The 20,626-nt window shown below is 58.8% G+C and overlaps 12 protein-coding genes across 12 annotated transcripts; 6 read left to right on the forward strand and 6 right to left on the reverse strand.

Moving 5' to 3' along the window:
• Positions 1-32: 32 nt before the first annotated feature.
• On the reverse strand, positions 33-1,434 carry ENT3 (Epsin-3, clathrin recruitment and traffic between the Golgi and endosome; the record flags this gene model as incomplete). Its single annotated transcript, XM_056207862.1, has 6 exons — positions 33-983; positions 1,010-1,091; positions 1,161-1,199; positions 1,234-1,359; positions 1,389-1,402; positions 1,432-1,434. The coding sequence occupies 6 exons, from the start codon at positions 1,432-1,434 to the stop codon at positions 33-35; spliced, it is 1,215 nt and encodes a 404-aa protein (XP_056063837.1).
• A 107-nt stretch (positions 1,435-1,541) lies between these two features.
• Positions 1,542-2,358, forward strand: PUP2 (proteasome endopeptidase complex; the record flags this gene model as incomplete). Its single annotated transcript, XM_056207863.1, has 3 exons — positions 1,542-1,566; positions 1,595-1,860; positions 1,897-2,358. The coding sequence occupies 3 exons, from the start codon at positions 1,542-1,544 to the stop codon at positions 2,356-2,358; spliced, it is 753 nt and encodes a 250-aa protein (XP_056063838.1).
• Positions 2,359-2,404: 46 nt separating this feature from the next.
• On the forward strand, positions 2,405-6,262 carry MVES1_003047 (uncharacterized protein; the record flags this gene model as incomplete). Its single annotated transcript, XM_056207864.1, has 1 exon — positions 2,405-6,262. One exon carries the CDS (start codon positions 2,405-2,407, stop codon positions 6,260-6,262), a length of 3,858 nt encoding a protein of 1,285 aa, XP_056063839.1.
• Positions 6,263-6,390: 128 nt separating this feature from the next.
• Positions 6,391-10,365, forward strand: MVES1_003048 (uncharacterized protein; the record flags this gene model as incomplete). The annotated part of the gene is made up of 1 exon (XM_056207865.1): positions 6,391-10,365. One exon carries the CDS (start codon positions 6,391-6,393, stop codon positions 10,363-10,365), a length of 3,975 nt encoding a protein of 1,324 aa, XP_056063840.1.
• A 34-nt stretch (positions 10,366-10,399) lies between these two features.
• MVES1_003049 (uncharacterized protein) lies at positions 10,400-11,023 on the reverse strand (the record flags this gene model as incomplete). Its single annotated transcript, XM_056207866.1, has 1 exon — positions 10,400-11,023. One exon carries the CDS (start codon positions 11,021-11,023, stop codon positions 10,400-10,402), a length of 624 nt encoding a protein of 207 aa, XP_056063841.1.
• Positions 11,024-11,235: 212 nt separating this feature from the next.
• Positions 11,236-12,678, forward strand: GLR1 (glutathione-disulfide reductase; the record flags this gene model as incomplete). Its single annotated transcript, XM_056207867.1, has 1 exon — positions 11,236-12,678. The coding sequence occupies one exon, from the start codon at positions 11,236-11,238 to the stop codon at positions 12,676-12,678; it is 1,443 nt and encodes a 480-aa protein (XP_056063842.1).
• Positions 12,679-12,762: 84 nt separating this feature from the next.
• On the reverse strand, positions 12,763-13,746 carry MVES1_003051 (uncharacterized protein; the record flags this gene model as incomplete). Its single annotated transcript, XM_056207868.1, has 1 exon — positions 12,763-13,746. One exon carries the CDS (start codon positions 13,744-13,746, stop codon positions 12,763-12,765), a length of 984 nt encoding a protein of 327 aa, XP_056063843.1.
• An 87-nt stretch (positions 13,747-13,833) lies between these two features.
• Positions 13,834-15,166, reverse strand: MVES1_003052 (uncharacterized protein; the record flags this gene model as incomplete). The annotated part of the gene is made up of 2 exons (XM_056207869.1): positions 13,834-14,013; positions 14,042-15,166. 2 exons carry the CDS (start codon positions 15,164-15,166, stop codon positions 13,834-13,836), a joined length of 1,305 nt encoding a protein of 434 aa, XP_056063844.1.
• Positions 15,167-15,242: 76 nt separating this feature from the next.
• CAB5 (dephospho-CoA kinase) lies at positions 15,243-16,052 on the forward strand (the record flags this gene model as incomplete). Its single annotated transcript, XM_056207870.1, has 2 exons — positions 15,243-15,249; positions 15,280-16,052. The coding sequence occupies 2 exons, from the start codon at positions 15,243-15,245 to the stop codon at positions 16,050-16,052; spliced, it is 780 nt and encodes a 259-aa protein (XP_056063845.1).
• Positions 16,053-16,102: 50 nt separating this feature from the next.
• Positions 16,103-17,773, reverse strand: MVES1_003054 (uncharacterized protein; the record flags this gene model as incomplete). Its single annotated transcript, XM_056207871.1, has 1 exon — positions 16,103-17,773. The coding sequence occupies one exon, from the start codon at positions 17,771-17,773 to the stop codon at positions 16,103-16,105; it is 1,671 nt and encodes a 556-aa protein (XP_056063846.1).
• An 84-nt stretch (positions 17,774-17,857) lies between these two features.
• Positions 17,858-18,537, forward strand: MTQ2 (peptide chain release factor N(5)-glutamine methyltransferase; the record flags this gene model as incomplete). The annotated part of the gene is made up of 2 exons (XM_056207872.1): positions 17,858-18,012; positions 18,060-18,537. The coding sequence occupies 2 exons, from the start codon at positions 17,858-17,860 to the stop codon at positions 18,535-18,537; spliced, it is 633 nt and encodes a 210-aa protein (XP_056063847.1).
• Positions 18,538-18,541: 4 nt separating this feature from the next.
• NOC4 (Maturation and nuclear export of 40S ribosomal subunits interacting protein) lies at positions 18,542-20,614 on the reverse strand (the record flags this gene model as incomplete). Its single annotated transcript, XM_056207873.1, has 1 exon — positions 18,542-20,614. One exon carries the CDS (start codon positions 20,612-20,614, stop codon positions 18,542-18,544), a length of 2,073 nt encoding a protein of 690 aa, XP_056063848.1.
• Positions 20,615-20,626: the final 12 nt, after the last annotated feature.

Below are 20,626 nucleotides of genomic sequence, written 5' to 3' on the forward strand. Positions count from 1 at the left end.
GTAGCGCCATCCCAAGCGCCGCTATTCAAACTCTATAGAAGATCAAACAAGTCTTCGGACTGCGCGCTTTTCGGCTTGCTCGCGTCGCTGCCCCACACAGAGCTGCTTGTCTGGTCCTTGGCGAGTTGTGCCATGGGCATCTTGCCTTTGTCAGCTCCTTTTGTTGCAGATGCCTTGCCGCGCGACGTCTCCCATAGATCGCCAAACGTATCGCTGCTCTTAGGCGCTTGCCGCACAGGTTTCAGCGGCGCACTTGTCTTGCTTGCAAGCGGCGGCTGCATCGGCGGCACGGACCGCACACTGCGCGACGGCGGCGACGGCTCTTTGTCGAAAAACTCAAAAATGTCGTTGCGGCTCTTCGGCTTGTTTGCAGGCTTCTCGTCGGCCATGACGATCTGCGTGTGTGTCGGAGCAGTTTGGAAATCGTCAAACTCGTCAAACTCAAACGCGGGCGTAGGCCCCGGCGGCGCTGGCGCAGGCTTCGGCGCTGGCTCAGGATCATCAAACACAAACAAGTCGACCGTGCGCTGTTCGGGCTGTGCAGGCGCAGCGTCCGGTGCCTGCCTCTCATCATCGTCGCCAGCATCGTACTCTTCGTACTCGGAGGCGGCAGCGCCGTACGGCGTGTTTGTACCGTAGGCCGTTGCACCGCCAGGCGCTCCCGCACCGGCATGGTAACTCTCGCTACTGAATCCGCTGTATCGGCCGCCGCCACTACCAGGCACAAAGTCAGCGTTGCCCGTACCGCGGTACTTGTCTCTGTTGGCACGCGCCCTGCGGCGCTCGACACGGATGGTATCGATGTCAGAGAGCAACGTCGCGAGCTCCTTGGCGCGGTTCCGAATATTGATCCCTTGATCCTTGCCATGCTCATCAATGTAATGGAACGTGCGCAGAATCTTGATGGTGGACAGGTGCAAACGCGCCTCATCCACGACACGTTCCGAGCCGTTCTTGACAATGTACTCGAGGAGCTGGAGCGACTGGTGTCAGTGCAGGGCACGCGCACCTTGTAGATTTGGCGCCACTCGCTCGCATCTTTCTCCATAAACCTGTTAAAGATGGTCGGCATAATCTCGTTAAAGTCGTGACTGGGGTGAGTCGGGAAAAAAAGTACACACTAGTTGTATGTGCTGTGATCAGTGGAGAAGGGTACCTACGCTTGTGCAATCTCCTGCATCAATGTCGAGCTTGCGCCCCTGTGGTTAGCATGAAGCAAAAAAAAAAACCTACCATGGATCGTCGTTCGTTGCATCGCGCACCTTGGCTTCAATCTCGCTAATGTTCAACGCATAGTTCTTCGCCTGCGTGTAGAACGACTTCAAGTCGTAGAAAGTCAGGTTCGAAATTTTATTTCCGCTGTTGTCAGGAAGTGTACAGGTACACACATTTCTTCCAAATCCTGCGGTGAGTGAGCAACAATGCACGTACCATGCTGTACAGTACGGACCGGACGCGGGCTCGACGTGTTGCTTAGCACCCATGATTAGTAAGCAACGTGATCGGAGCCGCGTCGCCGCCAACGCACGTTCCTTCTCGCCATGTTTCTGACGCGGTCAGAGTACGGTGCGTGCTGCAGATGTGCTAACAACAGACCGTGGTGTCAACACGTTTTCCCCAGAGGGGCGTCTCTTCCAGGTAGAGTATGCACTGGAAGCGATCAAGCTTGGGTCCACCACTGTAGGCATCTGCACGAAAGAAGGCGTCGTGCTCGGCGTGGAGAAGCGCGTTCAGTCTTCCCTGCTTGAGAGCAATTCCATTGAGAAAATTATGGAGATTGACACGCATGTTGGCGCGGCGATGAGTGGCCTTACAGCCGACGCACGGACAATGATCGACCATGCGCGCGTCACCAGCCAGGTACGGTTTTTTTTGTGTGTGTGCCGCTTACAACAGAACCATAGCTTTGTGTACGATGAGGAGATCAAGATTGAGAGCGCCGCACAGTGCGTTTGCGATCTTGCGCTTCGCTTTGGCGAGAATCTGGAGGAGGACGACGCCATGATGAGCCGCCCTTTTGGCGTCGCACTTTTGATCGTCGGCATTGACGAAAATGGCCCACAATTGTACCACGCTGACCCATCTGGAACCTATGTACGCTACGAAGCCAAGGCCATTGGCAGCGGTTCCGAGGGCGCCCAAGGCGAGCTCCAGGAAAAGTACAGCAAAGACCTTTCTCTGCACGACGCATCGCTACTCACACTCCGCGTGCTTAAGCAGGTCATGGAAGAGAAACTCGACGAGCACAATGTACAGCTTGCCGTTGTCACGCCACGCACCGCAAAAGATGGCCGCCCCTCGGGCAAGTTCGAGATCCTCGACGAAGCGCGGCTCAAGCCGCTCGTCGACGCCATGTAGCCGTAGCATCACGTGCCTCATTTCCCCACGCGTCTTGTCTCCCACCATGGCGGATCCGCCTGCGGAGAGCGCCATTACGGTGACGTATGCGACGCATACGTCGCCACAGTCCTCGACACTTTTGGCGAGTATCACTGCGCTGCTCGACCAGCAGTTTCCGCTGCGGAACCTGCACTGGCGGCCGTCACAGGCGACCGTGGCGCTGCGCGGTGCAGTGGATGCTTCTCTTCCGCATGCACTGCGCACACTGCAGACGCTGCCTGTGCAGCTTGTCCCACTGCATGCACATGCGCACGCAGATGCTCGCGCACCGATTTTGCCGCGCACGCCCTGTGTACACTTGTTCTTTGTCGCATGCGACGACAATGACACGTACCGGACCAAAGTGCGCAACGAAGTGCGCAACTGGATTGCGTCCCTTCCTGCGTACATGCCGCAGGACTTTGCAGGAATGCCCATGCACGATGCAGATGGGCGCGAGGTGCCGGCATCCATTGAGCCCCAGTATTTGATTGTGCTCGTTCCGCCTATACATCATGTTTCTGGCGAAGCATCCATCGCGAGTGCAGGACAAGCCACTCCTGCAGGCAGCAAAAGTGCAGCCGCCGCAGGAAAAGGTGCCATGGGCCGCTTTTACAGCATGAACAAAGGCACGGTCTTGGAAAAGCTCAAGGCGGACTTTAATGCGTCGACGCATGAGCGAGTTGTGCACCTTGCGAAACTGCAGCCGCACAGCGCGCCCGCCGCGAATGCGGACCCCACGATCTGGATTGAGCTGATTGCGCGCATGAAAGAAGGCGTCACGCACACCATCGGCCAGCTTGTCGAGCTTCAGGATCGCATCCTAACGACCTACAATGCAAATGCAGCGCACTCTGAAAACTCGTTTTGCGGCGCTTTTGTGCGGACAGAACGACTGATTGAGACACTGGAAGGTGTCGAACTGCTGGATGATGCGCTTGCCTTGTACGACCAACTGGACAATCGTTTGGCGCGCAGCATTGCCGAGCACAGCATTGAATTGCCCAGCGTTGGCACCACCGAGCCTGGCGACGACAGTCTTTTACTGCTAGGCCCGCTGCGCAAGCCATACCACGACATGATTTTGCGCGAGACCATCTCCTTGTTTGATTTGCGATGCTACGTATTTGCACGGCGCGCGATGCTCCTCGGCACGCTTGGCCATGTCGTCCATGTAATGCAGGCCACGCCCGCATTTATTGCGAGCGTTGCGCGAATGCTTGCGACGCGCGCCACTCACCTAACTCCGTTTTTCATCGAGTCGTGGTCTTTTTCAGTTGCGCTCGACGCCGTCGCGCAGTGCCAGGCGTGGCTGGTCGAGCAGAACAGCGAGGAGGAGGATGCATCGCAGCTCCAAACCTTCCACTCGTCCAAAGCCGCACTGTTGGAAGTTGCTATTTGGCAGCTGATGCGCATTGGCATCTATGTGGGCTACCTACCCAACAAGGAGCCCTTTACTCTTGCCACGCTCCCCTCACTGCGAGCCCAGGACCATGCCGTGACGCGCAAAGAGCTGGTAGAGGCGATTGCGAGTCGCAACGTGTTTGACTCGCACTTGCGCAATCTTATCCATCGCTCGGTGCTTGCCGCCTCCCTCTGCCACCAGCAGCACCGCATGACGCGGCTGAAATTTATCCTGGGGTGCATCGAGCTGGACCGCGCTGCGTTCCAGGACGTGCACAATATATTTACCGGCCTTTTGCACACGGGCTTTTCGCCCGAGTGGGGCACCTTGCACTGTGCGCTTTACGCGCGCTACTTTGCCTGTCTTCGCGCACAAGACCTGGACCACGGGCCTGTCTGGGCCGAGCGACTCACTGCCGCACTCAGCGCCGTTTGCGCTACGCGGTGCATGCCTGGCGCGGTGCAGGCTTTGGACGAGGAAGCACTGCTGCAAGGGCTGCGTACAACGAGCGAGGATATTGATACGGATGCTACGCTTGTGGGGTACAATGGGTGTGATATCCAGCTTGCGTCCAAGTTTGCGTGGCGCGAGCCAAACGACGATGGCGCATGGCTGCGTGTGCACATTGTATCGCACCTCTCTTTTGTATTGGACGTTGCGCAGGTCGGCGTGTGCGTCGCCAACTACCGCCAGGAACAGCTTTGGTTCCTTTGCGGCGCGCGCCAGCTCTGTCCGGGTCTCAATGTCGTCGATGTCTACTGCGCCACGCCCGCACAAGGCTACTTTCACCTGCAGACCACACAGCTGCGCTATGGCACTCACGTCTGCCTGGAAAATGTCGTGTACGGCACAGGCGCGCTTTCCACGCTCGCCGATGCACAGCAGCACGAATACGTACGCGCGCGCGTATTTCTGCCGCCCAATGGTGACACACTCGCCGTCCATGCGGGCGTTCGGCGCGACGTGCACTTGGATGCGCCGCACTGCGTGGAGCTGCGCATCCAGCCTGGCCACAACATGGTCGACGGCACGATCCACCTCGAGATGGATCAGGACGTGCGCTTAGCCCCTTGGTCCGATGCGGAGCCATACGCGATGCAGTGCTCAGCACCCGACGCAAAGCTAGACAGCTCGGCAGATGGATCGCTGCTACGCTTGTCCAGCATTGCGCCGCATTGCGAATGCCGCATTGTGCTCCCGCTTGCGATGGCGCCGCGCACCGGACGATTCGAACTGTCCGTGCTCGTACAATATACCACGGCGCAGAGCCATCCCGAGGAGCAGCGCGCGTTTGCGCGGGTTTTGGATATCTGCTTGGCGCTTCCGCTTGGCATCCAGATTGAAGACCATTTCCGCACCAAATGCATCTTTTCACGACTTACCATGGAGTCCAGTGGCAAAAGGTACGTGCGCATCTGTGCCCCAAAGCTCGACACTCCGCCAGCGAGCGCACTCGAGGTTGCGATCGAGGCCGAGGACGCTCTTGTGCTCGCGCCAGGAAATCCCATTGCCTTTCTGCTCCAATTTCTGCGCCGCGGAGCGGAACGACGCGCGAACGACGCGCCGCCTTTCCAGCTCACGGTGGCGTACCGCACGCTGCAGGACGAAGTGACCGCGATGCTATTCTACCTGCTTGCGCTGCAGCTTGTCCGCACGGAAATTCCAACCAATTGGACGCACGGCGACCAAACACTGCTGCAGTCTTCTTTGCGTGCGTTTGTGTGCGAGGCCGAGGCTGAGCAGCGGTGCGGAGAAGGCGGCATGCTGTGCATGCCGCCATTTGAAGCGTGCGACTGGGAAAAGCGCGCGGCGCAGTTTGAGTGGCCAAGGGACAAGGCACGCTTGTTTGTGGCGCTTGTGCGTGCAGTGCTCGACGCAGTGCCCACTGCGGCGCTTTCCGGGGCCGTCGAGAGCACCAACGCCACGTTTCCACGCATCGACACACCCACAGCGATGGCTGCGCGTGTGTGGCAGGATGCACAGGCGTGCTTCGCGTGGCGGACGCTTTCGGTGCCACTCTCGGTGCCGTTTATGGACGCGGTGCATGCGGTTTTCCTATCGCCGTCCGAAACGCACGCCAAGATGGATTATCCCATTCAAGTCACAATCACCATCCGCACGACGCTTGCATGGGGCGCGGCGGCGGCAGACGCAGATCTCGAGTCTCCCGTGCATCTTCAGTACAATATCCTCAACGACTATGTTCATTGGCTCGTTTTGGGCACCAAGAAAGGCACATTTACCATACCCGCCCACACGGAAACACATCTACATACTCTTACCGCCTCCTTGCTCCCTGTGCGTCCCGGCGCACTCTTGCTTCCACACATTAGCGTCGGCCCTGTGCCTCCGACCGAGTCGACGTTTCGGTGCGATACGTACATGGCAAACGGTGCACAGACCCTCAATATTGTAGAGGAGATTGGGCATGATATGTACTGGGTCGATCTGCGGCCCATCGAAACGATTTCTTCGTAGTACCCAGCGTATAGCCCGAAGAAGCTGGCCAGCACACCAACCACGACCCCCGGCGGCCGCCTCCTGCCCCTTCTCCACATCCGATCGGCACGTACGCCTCCACAAGAGGCAGCCCTCCTGCTTCGAGCATGACGGAGCGAATCCGGCCGCGTGCCAAGGACTTGCTGGCGATGGACGATGCGGACGACACAATGATGCAATGGCCGCCTGCAGCAAAGTTTGTGCGCAAGAAGGCGCCTCAAGTCGGCGCTGCCGCCGCGCCGCCGCGCACAGACGCAGCACGGCCCATGTCTTTTGCACATGCACCCGACAAAAAGGCATGTGCGCCGCGATCTTGTGAAGCACGGGGTGACGAGGTGTGCGAGGATGCACCCTGCGCTCCCATCTTAGGCGCTGTCCACGAAAGGGCAGATACGCAGACGCGCGCACAGACGACCGCTAGACCTACCTCGCGCTTCAAAGCGCAGTGTGCTATGGACAAGGACGCGGGCGTGGACTCTAACCGAAACGTGTCGGCCTTTATGCGCACACGCCAGCAGCGCAATGCATCGCCGGCGCCCGTGCCTACGCCCCCGACAAACATGCGTGCTGCTCTTCACGCCCACTCTCCCACGGGCGAGACTCCCTCTTGGCGCACGCAGCCCCTCGATCCCACACGCGATCCCGGCGGTGGTGCGCCGCCGGAGCAAATGCACGAGATACTTCGCCAGGCCGCACAGGAAAACGAGGGGAAAATCGCGCAGATGAGCTATTCCACGCGCGACGAAGAGCTGCAGGACGCGGCATCGTTCTTTGGCGCCGATCTCCTTGCAAAGCTGCGCGAGCGCCGCACCGCGAAGGAAGCACACACAGACCAAGCACCGCCGCAAGGATGGCCTGCGCTCGAGCGCTGTGCACCCCAAACGATCACGCCGAAACCATTGCCCGGACCCCAGCACGTCGCCACGGAGGAACTCGAGTCGTTTCGCAAGCACTACTTTCCCGACGAGCCACACGCAGTCAATGCATCGCTGGCATGGACCGTTGCCGACGACGGCGGCAGCAGTGAATGCGCACGCTTTGATTTTCACGGCGATATTTGCTGGCATCCAGGCGGCACTGGCTCCGACGACCGCACCTTTCTTGCTGGACTGCACCACCACGGCGCACAGCAATCGGCGCCGGGGTACACAGTCGCGGAGCTTTTGCATCTCATACGTAGCAGTGTCGCATCGCAGCGCACCATGGCGCTCACGGTGCTTGGGCGCATCTGCGCGCGCTTTCCGATGCGGCTCCCGGGCATGCACCGCTGCGGCACACCTCTTTCCACGCAGCACGCGCCATGGGCCTCTGCGGCGCTCGATATCGACGCCGCGACGCCGCGCGCACACATCCTGCTGAATGCGCGCTGGCTGCTCGAGGACAGGCACGCGAGTGTACGCACAGCCGCACTTGCATGTCTTTACCGCGTGCTTGGCTCGATCAGTGTTTTTTTGTCGGATGCGCTGGGCTGTGTGCATGCCGCCAAGTATCCCACCGCTGCGGAGCCCGTGCTCGACTGGCTTTGGCTCGCACAGCTCGAGCCCGAGCAGGCGTGGAAACCCGGCGCCTCTCCACCTCTTTTTCACGCACAGGACGCGGCGTACGTGGAGCTTGTGCGCAGAGACTGGGCGTCTACATTGCTGCAGACCAACATCGTCTCCATTCTCGATCAGTTTGCCGCGTCGTACGCACAGATGGACGATGCAGCGCACGGCGTGCGTCGCGGCGCGGATGTTACCGAATTGCGCACGCAGCTTGTCCACATCGCATTCTACCTTGCACTGCACAGCGCCGATGCCGCGCGTGCGATTGCGGATGCGCCGCATTTGCTGCGCCTCGTCACGCAGCTCGGCGGGACTGCACAGGTATGGCCGCTCACGGAGGATGCAGCACAGTGGCCGCTCCCGCAAGCGCTCGTCGTTCTTCTGCGCTGCATCCAGAGTGGGCGCGAGGTGACCGAGGCGGTGCTTGCACAAGGCGCGCTGGGCGGCGTGCTGCGGTACATTGTGCTGCCACCCATCGACGACGATGCCATCGACGAGGCGCGCTTGCTCCTTTTTCTCGCCTTGCGCATCCTCACCGCACTTGCGCGCTACGGACAGAGCAGCACGAGCTTGAGAGAAGCATGGCCCGCGTTGCAAACGCTCGGTGCATGGGCCGCCGATGCAACGCACTCTTTTTATCCAGCCGCTGCGGCGGTGTTTGACATGTTCAGTGCATGGACAGTCGCCGCGCTGCAGCGGCCGCGCGACGGCGACCTCGGCGCAAACTGGCCTTTGGTGCGGTCGTGGATCGCGTTTAGTGCACCGCGTACTGCAGCCGTTTGCACAGACGATCACATGCTCCCGGCGGTGTCTGCAGCGCTCCGACATGTAGCCATATGGGCGCGTGCAGCTTCTTACTTGGAGCCTGAATGCATAGCACACGCCGCTGCTCTGGATGGCCAGGCGTGGGACGTGCGCGGCAATGCCCACGCGCTTCTCGGCTGGGTCGGCCAAGGGATGCCCATGGCCGTCGACGCGCTTGACCATGCGTATGGCGAGCGCGACGCCAAAGCAGTGCACTCTGGCATCCAAGCGATAGAGGCGTATGCAGACATGGCTGGCGCACTTGCCATGCTGCGCGACGCGACGACCTGGTCTTGGGATCTCGACACAGCTGCGCTCCAATGCCGCTTGCTCTCCACCCCGTTTCTCCCAGCGGTCCGTGCGCCGCTTTTTAGCCTTGACGGCGTGGCAAGCGCAGCAGCGACGCAATTTCTGGCGGGGTGTACGCAAGGGCTCTTGGATGCCTCGCCCGCACTCGCACTGCCCGCGCTCATTGCAACCGCCGCGCTCGGTGCGCCCGAGCTTGTGCTCGTCCAAGCAGCGCTGCAGCGGGTGCTGGAGGATGCGGGCGTGTACCGCATATTGATGCCGTTTCTCCACGATACGTACCACCGTGTCGGCACGCCGCTGCCGCTGCCGTACTCTTTTGTCCAAGCGCTACAGCTTCCAATGCCGGACGCGCCGGCCGTGCCGTCGTTGTATGCCGCGCGCCTCGCTCCTCCTGACGGCGAAGAAAGCGATCCTATGACGGGCGCCGGGCTCTGGCAAAGTCCTGCGGCGGGCCTTCCGCTGCGTCGCGACTGGCCATTTGCCGCGCTTGACGATTTGCTGCACAGCGCGGACGCACGCGTGCTGAATATAGGCACACTGCCCAACGACTGGGACTTTAGCGAGGCGGATATCGTGGAGGCGACGTTGGCGCTTGCTGTGCGCGTCATGCGTGTTGCGCGCATGGCGCGCGCGCCAAATCCATGGCTTCCACACACGGCGCACGTATGGATTGGCATCTATAAAGTGTTTTTGCTCGAGCAAAATTCGTCCCATGCCGCGCAGGCGACCGGCGCTGCGACGGGCAAGGACTTGTATCGCACCGAACCGATCCGCGGTCTTCTCTTGCAGCTCATGCATCTTGCCGACCAAGCCGCCACCGAGCCGGGCAAAGCACCGTCGTTGGAGGACGCGGAGGATGCGCTGGGCACGCAGTTGTCGTTTTACCAGCGCTACACAGACTTGGTCGGGCTCTACGACGCGGTCTCTCTCGGCGATCCCGTATTTGCGCGCGCACTGATTCCACCGCTTGCAATGTGTTACGCTTGTGACTACCGCAGACTGCTGTGGGGAGACTATGCACACATCTTGCGCAGTATTGCGCTTCCTTTGCACGACGCGCCGCGCACGCCGGGCGGTGCGTTCGCAGGCCAGGACCGGCTCTATGCGTACTTGTGGCCTTTGGAATGCGATGCCATCGTGCTCGCACGCTATATAGAAGCCCTCGTGGCAGGGCATGTATCGCATGCACACCAGCCGCTGCTTGCTGCGATTGCGACGCACCACCTCGGCGGTGCCCTGTGGGCGGACGAGAGCGAGGCTTGGCATCATGGGCATGCACAGCCAGTCCAGCGCGATGCAGTGGGGCACGCAGTGTTTGCACAGTGCGTCCCAGCACCCGTGCAAGCAATCCTACTGGAGTATGCGCCGCCCGGCGTCCTTGTGGATTTGCAGGCGCGCGAGGCGCAGCGTGCCACATGGTCCTAGTTGTCTTCTACAGTAGCGAGTGCACGCTGGGTATCTACTTTTCCTTTGCCTTGCTTTTTTCCTTGGCGTCTTCCTGCGCAGCAGTCGCGCTCAATGCACCGGCGCTCATCGCAACGTCCTCGATGCCGCCAATGCGGCGCGCCTCTGTAACCATCTTGTCCGCGTACAAAAGCTGCTCAAGACGTCCGAGCTTCTTGCGGTCGTCACGCAGCGCATGTTTCATATCATCCAGCTTTGCGCGCTGCCTGAACGTTTGCATCGCCCAAGGCTGACCTGCAAGCGCAGTGCTTGGCGTTGTGCCTTCCTCGATCGCAGCCGTCGCGGCATCCGATGCAGTGAGCCCGAGGGCGTACACACTCGGCTCTGCACGCAAACACAGGTCCACAAGAAAATCAACCGTCATCTCTTCAAGCACATTCACCGACTCGGGCAGCGGGTTCGGCACGTCTCCGTACGCATACATGAGCAGCCGCAAATCCTTGTGAAAGAGCCCGGGCTGGTGGAAAGGCCGTCGTCCACGCGCGCTGTTCTCTGCGGCATCAGCAAACGCAGTCTCTGCCACGCGCTCTTCGCGAGCCTGTGTATATCGCTGGTCCATATCGTACGGCGTGAGCCGCACGCCAGTGGTAAAGGGCCGATACGGCGTCGTAGGCGCCATGACCCCGTCGCGAAGCGCAACACACGTGATGTATTTGTCGGCCGGCGCGATGGCCCGCGCTTTCACAGCGCATGCTCCGACAGTTTGTCCCGTTGCATGTGGCGGCGGTAAGACTACACACTACCCCTCGGCCAAGTAGTTTAGCGTTGGCTTTCCAATTCCAGCGAAAACCGGCTTATATCTCTGGACTTCATACCAGTATTACTACTAGAATGCCGCCTATTAACAAACCATCGACAAACCACTATGATCTGATCGTTCTTGGCGGCGGCTCTGGTGGTATGGGCGCCAGTCGCCGCGCAGCCATGTATGGAAAAAAGGCCGCTGTGATTGAAAGCAGTGGCGTGCTTGGTGGGACGTGCGTGAATGTTGGCTGCGTGCCGAAAAAGATTATGTGGTACGCATCCGACATGTTTGTGCGTGCCTCCGAGGCAAGCGAGTACGGCATCCGCAGCGACGGCAAGCCGATGCCTTCGCTATCTTTCGACTGGTCGTACTTTGTCGAGAAGCGCGACGAATACATTCGCCGTCTCAACGGTATCTACGATAACAACCTCGGAAAAGACAATGTCGATTACTTTAGCGGGCACGGCAAGTTACTCGGCGACGGCCACGTTTTGGTCACGCCGTCGGAGCATGGCGAGCTCAAGGAGGAGGTCACGCTCACTGCTGACCACATTGTCATTGCTACGGGCGGACGTCCCAACTTGCCGTCCGAAGAGACGATTCCTGGCGCGAAGCTCGGAACTGACTCGGATGGATTCTTCGCATTGCGCAAGCAGCCCAAACGCGCCGTGGTTGTGGGTGCAGGCTACATTGCTGTCGAGCTCGCTTGCGTCCTGAACGGACTTGGCTCCGAAACGCATCTTGTCATTCGCCACGACGCCTTCCTGCGCAACTTTGATCCGATCGTGTCCGATGTACTCATGGAGACGGTGCAGAAAGCGGGATTGCATGTGCACAAAGAATCGAACGTGCAGAAGGTGGAAGGGTCGCCGGAGGGGCCGCTCAAGATCTCCCTCGAGGGCGAGACGATCGAAGCTGACTCGCTTATTTGGGCAATTGGTCGCCACCCCAACATCTCCAACATTGGCATGGAGGAGCTCGGCATCAAGACTGACAAGGCTGGAAATATCGTTGTGGACAAGTACCAAAACACCAACGTGCCGAACGTGTATGCGATTGGCGACATTCAAGGGAAGGCACAGCTCACGCCCGTTGCCATTGCTGCTGGTCGTCGTCTTTCGAACCGCTTGTTTGGCGGGTCGAAGTTTGCAAACGACCACCTGGATTACAACAATATTCCCACCGCCGTGTTCAGTCATCCTCCGACTGGTACCGTCGGCCTCACCGAGCCGCAGGCGCGCGAGGAGCACAAGGACAAAAAGATTACGATCTACCGCACGCGCTTCACGCCCATGTTTTACAGCATGCTCGAGGCAAAGGAGCCGTGTGCTTACAAGATTGTGTGCGTAGGCGAGGAGGAGAAAGTCGTCGGTGTCCACATGGTCGGTATGGGCAGCGACGAGACTATCCAGGCCATCGGTATTGCAGTCAAGATGGGAGTTAACAAGCGCGACTTTGACGACACAGTCGCCGTGCATCCTACTAGCGCAGAGGAGCTCGTCACTACCTTTACCCCCGTGAAAGAGTAATGGAATAACTGATTAGTGTAGACGTGGAAACATTTATTGCTAGTAACAGTGTACGCCTCCAACGCGTCTACGTTTGTCCGTGCACTACAGCTTGGACCGCGTTTTGTGCGTCGTTTTCTCCACATCCTGCAGAAACGTGCCCAATGCTGCTACATAACGCTGTGGGTCATACCGCAGGAGCGCGCAATGCGGCGCATTGTCCCACATGCATAGACGAGTACGTGCCTCCTCGAGCGACGGCCACTGCGCCTCCTCTCTTTCCACGGCTATTTTCGGCAGGCATGCGTCGTGGTTTGTGTCTTGCGAAGCTTTTGCACTTGTTTCCACTTCCTCGGTAGGAATAAAGCGGTCTGCACGCGAGTATAGGTACAGGCGAGCGGGCAACGTGGAAGGAACGACTCCCCCTTTAGGCGCCCATGCCCAAAGCGCTGGGTTATTCAGCTGGGCCTTTACGGCAGTAAAGTCATCGCTGCGCCCTGCGAGCCTCTCCTTCGCCATACGCAAACGATACATGTTTGTGAGCATCGTGCTGATCAGCATCTTTCGTACACGGCTCGCAATGGTACTATCGTCCATGGCAAACGTGCCGGCGTCGCCGAACAGCGAAGCACTCAACGCGCCAGGACAGCAGTCCATCACGGTCGCAACGGGCTCTGGCAGCGATCCTTGCTCCGTATTACGCACAGATCGCAAAAGCGCACTCAGTGAAATAATACCGCCGTTTGAAAAGCTGTGGAACAGAACAGTGGCACGGCCGGGGCCGCGGTTTTCTGCGGAAACATCGCGCAGCGCGCGAATTGTGTACGACGCCTCTTTTGCTCGCTCCAGCTCGGAAGACAGAAATGTACTCTTGTTTGTGGTCAGGTTTACAAGCACCGTCGCGCTAGGGAGTAGTTTCGCGTACATGTCTGCATACTTGGCGACATACTTGAGCTCCGCATCCATCCAGCCATACAAGACTACCGCAGTAGGCGCCTGTGAATGTGCGCCTGAAGCACTCGTCGGGTTGTAGCGAAATAACCGCTCAGACAACTGCTCGGGACATGCGTTGGTGTGCATGCTTGCCATGCGCAGTCTAACGCTTGCTCGACGCGCCCAAAGCATGCGGAGAAAACGCCGGGGACGCCGCGCTTAGAGTAGTCACGTGATACCGCGCTACCGGTAGGGCGAGAATCGCGGTTTCGCGCCGCTGGACGCGAGTTGGCGGCCGTGCAGCTGTCGTGTAGGCGCATGGTCCGGTGCATCGGGCATAGAAGGTACCGCGTTTGCTACGCTTCCGTCCATTGCCCACGCCAAGATTTTTCCATCTTCTCCGCCCGTATAGAGTCGTCGGTGCTGCGGTGAGTCTAGCGTGGAAGCGTACCGCTGCGTCCCATGCGACGGACCGTACAATATCTGCGTGGCCGCGCGGCCCTGTAGTAATGCTCGGTAGTCTTGCCTCTAATGTCCATGCAAGTTCTGTGGGCGCACCGAGGCTTGCCTGTGCACTGACCAGCGCGACACCGCCTTCTTGATCGCCGACCAGCATTGGTACTGCAATGGCGTCTGGCGCTGGCGGCTCGGCAACAGGCAAGCTTGTCGATGCATCCACCACGTAGTCAGTGGCCCACTCCGGTTTGTAGCTTGTAGGGCCACGCACTTCGATATCGCGAACGAGACAATCAAACTTATCTGCATCCCACAAACTCAGGGTCTGCATATGACTCACCGCAAATACAGGCCCAAAGTGCGTGCGTCGCGGGTCCGTGGAGAGCAGCGTGTCTTCTGCACTCATTCCCACGTCTGTGGCTTGCACCGTGGGCGTATACACATACCCCGCGGGGTAGTTGGCCCAGCCTACACAAGCCAAGCTGCTATCCGTATTCCCGACCGAGATAACAGCATCCTCCTCCTTTTCTATTGTCGTGTCAATCGTACTCACAAGCCCATCCATGCCACCACTCAGTAGAATGTTGGCGTGCCGCGCAGTGTCGGGATGGTAGGCAAGAGTCATGATATCGTCCGAATGCACGTCCCCGTACGTCCAAATAGGCGCGCTTGGTTTCCGCAGATCCCACAAATCAATCATTGCGTCTACATCCAGCAGACCTGTACCGACTGCAAGCTGTGTGCCGGACGCGGCCAGGGATAAATACGGCGCGCCGGATGGGCCTTGCATGCGCATGCCTTCCGCCGCACTTGCACGCGGATCCCACAGAGATACGTAGCCGCCTTCGGAAGTGCCTGCAATAGCCAACTGTGGCTCGTTGATATTTGTGATGGCCGTGATACGCTGCTCCGTAGGAAGCGAGCGCACGGGCGTCGCCAAGTCGGATTTATCGAATAGCATCAAGCTGGGGGAATCATTAAGCGCGAGTAGATACTGCGGTTGTGCCAGCCAGCACATGAGCTGCGTGAAATACGGTCTCTTTAGTTTGGGTGCTTCATACTCGTCCACAGGGTGCGCAGGGCACACTACCGAAATCGGCACGCGCAGTGGAATGGTCATGCGAGAAAAATAAAGTGGAGGGCGACGCACCAGTCTGGGGCTGGGCGGGTGGAGAAGGGCATTTCCGGCGACGGTCATGTTTGGTAGGTTGCACAGGATTGACTTACGTACAGTTGTCGGACTTACGGGAGGCATTGCGACGGGAAAGTCTACTGTCACAACTCTTCTGCGCTCGCATGGTCTTCCTGTCGTGGATTTGGACGATATTTCCCGCGTCGTTGTAGAGAAAGGCACACCGACCCTTGGCAAGCTCGTCTCTGCGTTTGGCAAGGAGATTTTGAACGAAGATGGGACGCTGAACCGTGCAGAGCTTGGACGTATTGTATTTGGGAAGCCAGAGAAAGTACAGATTTTGAATCGTATCACACACACGGCGATTCGGCGTCGTATGGCATGGTATCTTTTTCTCTGCTGGATCACGGGCAGCCGCCGTGTCGTGGTTGATTCGCCGCTGCTCATTGAGGCCGGTCTGTGGAAATGGGTCGGTGAAGTGGTTCTTGTGTACACGACAGAGGAGCAGCAATTTGCACGCATGCTCCATCGGGACCAATATGTAAAGCAGCTTACGGTGGAAGATGCGCGCGCGCGTCTTTCTTCGCAGGTGCCCATCATGACCAAGACCGCGTATGCAGATGTGATTTTGGATAACTCTATGGATGCCGTTGGGTTTAGCTCGCCGCTTCTTCGCGACGAGGTTGAGGCCATGGTGCAGCGCTGGGATCAGGAGGACCATGCTTTCTTTGGCACCATTTCCTGGCTCCTTTGCTGGCTCCTTCCCCCCGTTGGCCTTTTGTGGGGGTTTATTGTAGTGTGCTTGCACACGCGCAGACTCGACATACAGCAGCAGCAGCAGGCTTCTTATGTGAAGGCGTCGAAACGCGAGTAACATGCTACAGGTGGATAGATTTCAGTATACTTTGATACATGCCTCCTTCATTATGTATTCGCATTTGCACCCTTTCCGGTACTGGTCGGTTTCACCCTAGTAGGGGGGATCGGCATCGAGCCCGGGAAAGGAACGCGCAAGTTCCAGTTGCGCTCCAAGTGCAGCTGCACATCCCGCACTTCGAGTCTGTCGCCTTTGCGGTGCTTTGCGAGGCGGCAACCAAACGAGGTAACGCTTTCGATAAATTCGTCTGCAATCTCGAGCAAGAGATCCTCTACATCGCCCTCCAGCTGTTCGTTCGGGTCAATCTCGCCCACCAATTCCTGCACTTTGCGCTTGGTCAGCAGGCGGTTGTTGCTCGCAGCGGCAGACGCAAGCCCGAACTGGTTCGAGCTGGTGCCGAGAAGGTCCGCAATGCTCGAGGAAAGCGCATCGCTCTCGAGCCCAAGGTTGATTCCTTCGTCGGTTCCACCGACCCCATCTCCGGCACCAATCCCAAGCAGGTCTTCCCAACGCTGTGTTCCACGCATACCGCCGAGCGTTTTGGAGCCCAGCCCAGACGAGGGTCCACTGCGTCCAAGCGGATTTGGCCGCACCAGCACGGGCGGCGTCCCTGTCACGGGCCCCGTGCCAAGGCCTTGCGTGAGCGTAGGGTGCGGTCCTTGCGCATTGGGAAACGGCTGTGGCGCCGCGGTGCTGCTCGCAATCGAGTTGCTCAAAGCGCTGGACACGGACTGTGTATTGCCTGGCTGGAGCAGGGAAGATGTCTGGGCAATGGGAGCAAGCGGCGCGCCTTTTGAAGTTTGTGCGGCGCTCGTGCGCATCGCTGCGGCGCTCGGTGTGTCTGGCGAGGCACCCTGAGCATCTGTGCTGCTCGAATGCTCTCCCTGCTGCACGGGCGTCAAGCTGGCCTGCGGCGCCGTGTTTTGCGGCGCCTTTCCGTTTTGCGGAGTGGAAGGCATCGCGTCTGAACGGTTCGGTTCCGGCACACTTTCCGCGGTAGCCATAGGCGTCTGCTGCGTAGGTATCTGACTCGGCTGGACTGGCGATTGTTGTGCCGGCTGTCCTTGCTGCATGAGTAGCTGGAACTGCTGCTGGTCTTTTGCACGCGCCTGTTCACGGGCAAGCGCCACTTGTCGGGCAAGACCAATCTGTTTATTCTTGAGCTCATTGTACAGGTTTCGCTGTTGCTGCTTTTCTTGTGCGGATAGCTGCGGATTCCTTAAAGACGCCTCCAAATGGCTAATATTCATCATCAGTGGCGACATGACTTTGTTAAACTGCTCCATCAGCAGTGCCTCGTGACGTGGTAGCTGTCCCTGGCCGCCGATTCCCTGCATCGCAGGTTTCTGCTGTGCCTGCTGTGCCTGTTGTGCCTGTTGTGCTTGCTGCATGTAGTTTGCCTGCGGCGCGCCGGATGCGTCTGCACCATAGTTAGACTGCATGGGGCGTGTCACACCAATCGGCATGCCGCTTTGCCTCTGTTGCTGTCCCAAGATTGCGCGTATCTGCTGCAGCTGCTCGGGGCTGACTTTGCCTTCGCGCGCTGCATTGACAATCGCCGCGAGCCCTTCGGGGTTGTTCGCAAGCAAGGGCTGCAGCCCTTGGAGCGTGTTTGCAGGGATCCGTTGTCCCACATTAGCCGCACGATTTTGCATGCCGGCCATCCCTTGCGCATTGGGCGGCATGTTTGCATTGTTCGGCGGGCCGTTGGAGCCCATCGTCGTGAGAATGAAGCCTGCGCTGTCGTCGCTTAAATATCACGTGATACACGGTCACCCTAGTGCGGTGCGGCGCCGACTTTTATGCTGCCGACGCCGGACACGGCGCATGTGGGCCGTGCGCCATATGCGGATAGTGTGTACGACCCCGCGGAGGACAGTTTTGCATTGATGGATGCGTTAGAGGCGGATGCGGATGCACTGTACGCATTGCAGTGTGGCCTGTGTGTAGAAATTGGGTACGTAGCGACGTGTCTGACCCTTGTGCTGGAAGTGGAGCGGTGAGCGCGTTTGTACGCAATATTGTTGGAGCGGATACGGCCTTTTTATGTACAGATATTAATGCTGCAGCGATGCACTGTACAAAAGAGACGGGCGAAAAAAATGCGGTGGTGCTGGAGCCTGTGCGCACTTCGCTGGTGGACGGCTTGCGGCTCGACCACAGTGTGGACTTGCTCCTCTTCAATCCTCCCTATGTCGTCACGAGTGATCTGGAAGCGAAAACGGAGCAGGAGGATGCGTCTCTTGGCGGCGCTCTTGCTGGTGGCGTGCACGGCACGGCACTGTTGCAGTGCATCATACATACGCGGCTTGTGCAGCGCGTGTTGCGCCCTGGTGGCCGCTTTTATTTTGTTGCGATTCAGCGCAACGAGCCAGACGCGCTGGTGGGCCAATTTGCCGCGCTTGGGCTGGATGCGGGGATTGTGTTGAAACGGCGCGCAGGGCGCGAATTTCTACATATTGTGCGGGTTATACGCCCATAGTGTACTATACAAAGTCGAACAGCGCCGCAGGTGCATCCAGCTCCATCCCCTTGCGGCTTTGTACCAGCGCAGTTGAGTCTGTGTCTGTGTCTGTGTCGTGTGCCCCAGGGAAAGCGTAGCGCCGCAAACGTTTGCGCGTTTCTTTGCGTGTAGCTTGCTCCACCGTGCCCAATTTGCCAGGCATCATGGGCGGCACACTGAGCGTGATATCGAGCGGCGCAACTGCCGGCCGCGGCGGCGCCTTGTTCGGCCGTTCCTTGCGCTTCAGCGTCTTGTTTGCTTCTGTCTCGAAGAGCGTGCCGTAGGTGGTATCGAGGAACTCTTCCAGATCGTACCGTTGCTTGGTGAATGGCTCGGCAAGAATGCTGCTAAACGTAGTGACCGAGCCAAGGTAGTGTGTGTCGCCGCCTTTGCCCACACTTTGCTCCTGGCCCGATTCGCTGAGATGGTACGGACCGAATGCGGCGATTTCCCATAGCGAGCTTTCGAGCGCACCGGTGTGCAGCGGATTCGGCTCGTGGGCGTCAAAGGTGTCTTGCACACCGCTCGGCCCAAGTGCCAAATGATCGCCGTTCCATTCGCGGTGAATCATGGGCATGCACCCGGGGTGGCGACGGAGCAAGTTCCACACGAATGGCACAATTTCCACGATCGCGGCAGGCGTCGCGCGTAAAGAGAGGCGGCTGAGCCGCTTCACAAAAGACGCGACGATCGTGACGGGCAGATGCGAGGAGCTGAGGAAGGTGTCGAGCATGCGCATGAAGCGCGAACGGTACTTGGTATGCATCACTGACGCATCCAAAAGTGCGTACAGCCTCGTATAAAAGGCCGGGTAGTCGAGGTTGTGCACGACGATCAGGGTATACAATCCATTAAGAGCAAGCAGAGCCGTTGTGCCGCCCGTGTCGAGGCAGTCGACAAGGAAATCGTGCAGCATGGTCGGCTTTGCAAGGTGCGGAAGGATCTGCGAGTGCAGACGAACGAGCACATCGTGTGTTTCTGCGAGCGAAAGTGCTCCGCCACGGGTTGCTGTGCCCTGTGTCGTGGGCAGCAAAAGACTTAGCCACGCATGCCCAAATGCGTGACGCTGTTGGAGAAGCGAATGAAGAGCGTCGAGCAAGCTGCCTGCACGCCGGCCACGACGGACGACGTTGACCGACGCTGCAGTTGCCGTCGCCGTCGGCTGCGCCTCCTCTTCCTCCGAGTCCGAGAGCCAATTCGCAGCTTGGTCGGCCTCGCGCTCCGCATTGGCCTCCTCGTCGCTGTCCGCTCCGTCCTCTTGAAACACACGTTTTTTGCTCTTCCTTTTTTTCGTCTCCGGCGCTTTGGCCAAGTGGGGCGTTAAAAAATTGTTCAGATGCGCTTCCTTAGTAGGGATTGCTGTGATGCGACGCAGTATTGCGTACGCGCGGGAGCGGACGTGTGCATTTGTGCCTGTTGCATCCGGAACGCGGTGCAAGAGCGCACCGAGTTCTTTGGCGAATGCAAACCGCACATCGTCGTATACCTCCAGATAGTCTTCTGCAAACGCATCGAGCACATCTTGCGGTACAGTACGGAACAAAAAGGTGCGCACAATCGCGCGGAACGGCGAAGTAGACCAGCGCCCGCGCGACGTGCCGTTCTTTTCCGCGTCGGCACCCAGCGCTTCAGAAGCAGCGACTTGAAGCTTCATGATAATCTCCAGTGCAGAGAGACGCACGGATGCATTGCCAGAAGAGAAGAGTGTGTGCACGGTCAGGTCGACAAATGCATTCCACTGCTCCTTGAGCCATCGCGCTACTTGTGCATGTGGATCGGCGCGGCTCGCACTAAGCGACAGATATCCTGTATCTTCGACGTTCCCAATATCCACAGCGCCATTTGCGCACAGCGTAGCAAGGCTCTGGCCGACAATACGCGCAGCGAGCATCACGGCTTTCGCCTCGGGCTTGGCCAACTCGCGCAATTCGCCCAGTCGCTTGGCTATTCCAATAAGCTCTGAAATGGGATTCATGTTCGTCGAAGATGCAAGCCGTTCCTGGAGTGCTTTCACACGCTCCAGCACAGCGCCTTGCGAATCCTTCTTGGCTGCCATGGTTGTCGAAAA

This window comes from Malassezia vespertilionis, chromosome 6 (assembly GCF_029542925.1).
Source record: "Malassezia vespertilionis chromosome 6, complete sequence".
Taxonomy (NCBI): Eukaryota; Fungi; Basidiomycota; class Malasseziomycetes; order Malasseziales; family Malasseziaceae; genus Malassezia; species Malassezia vespertilionis.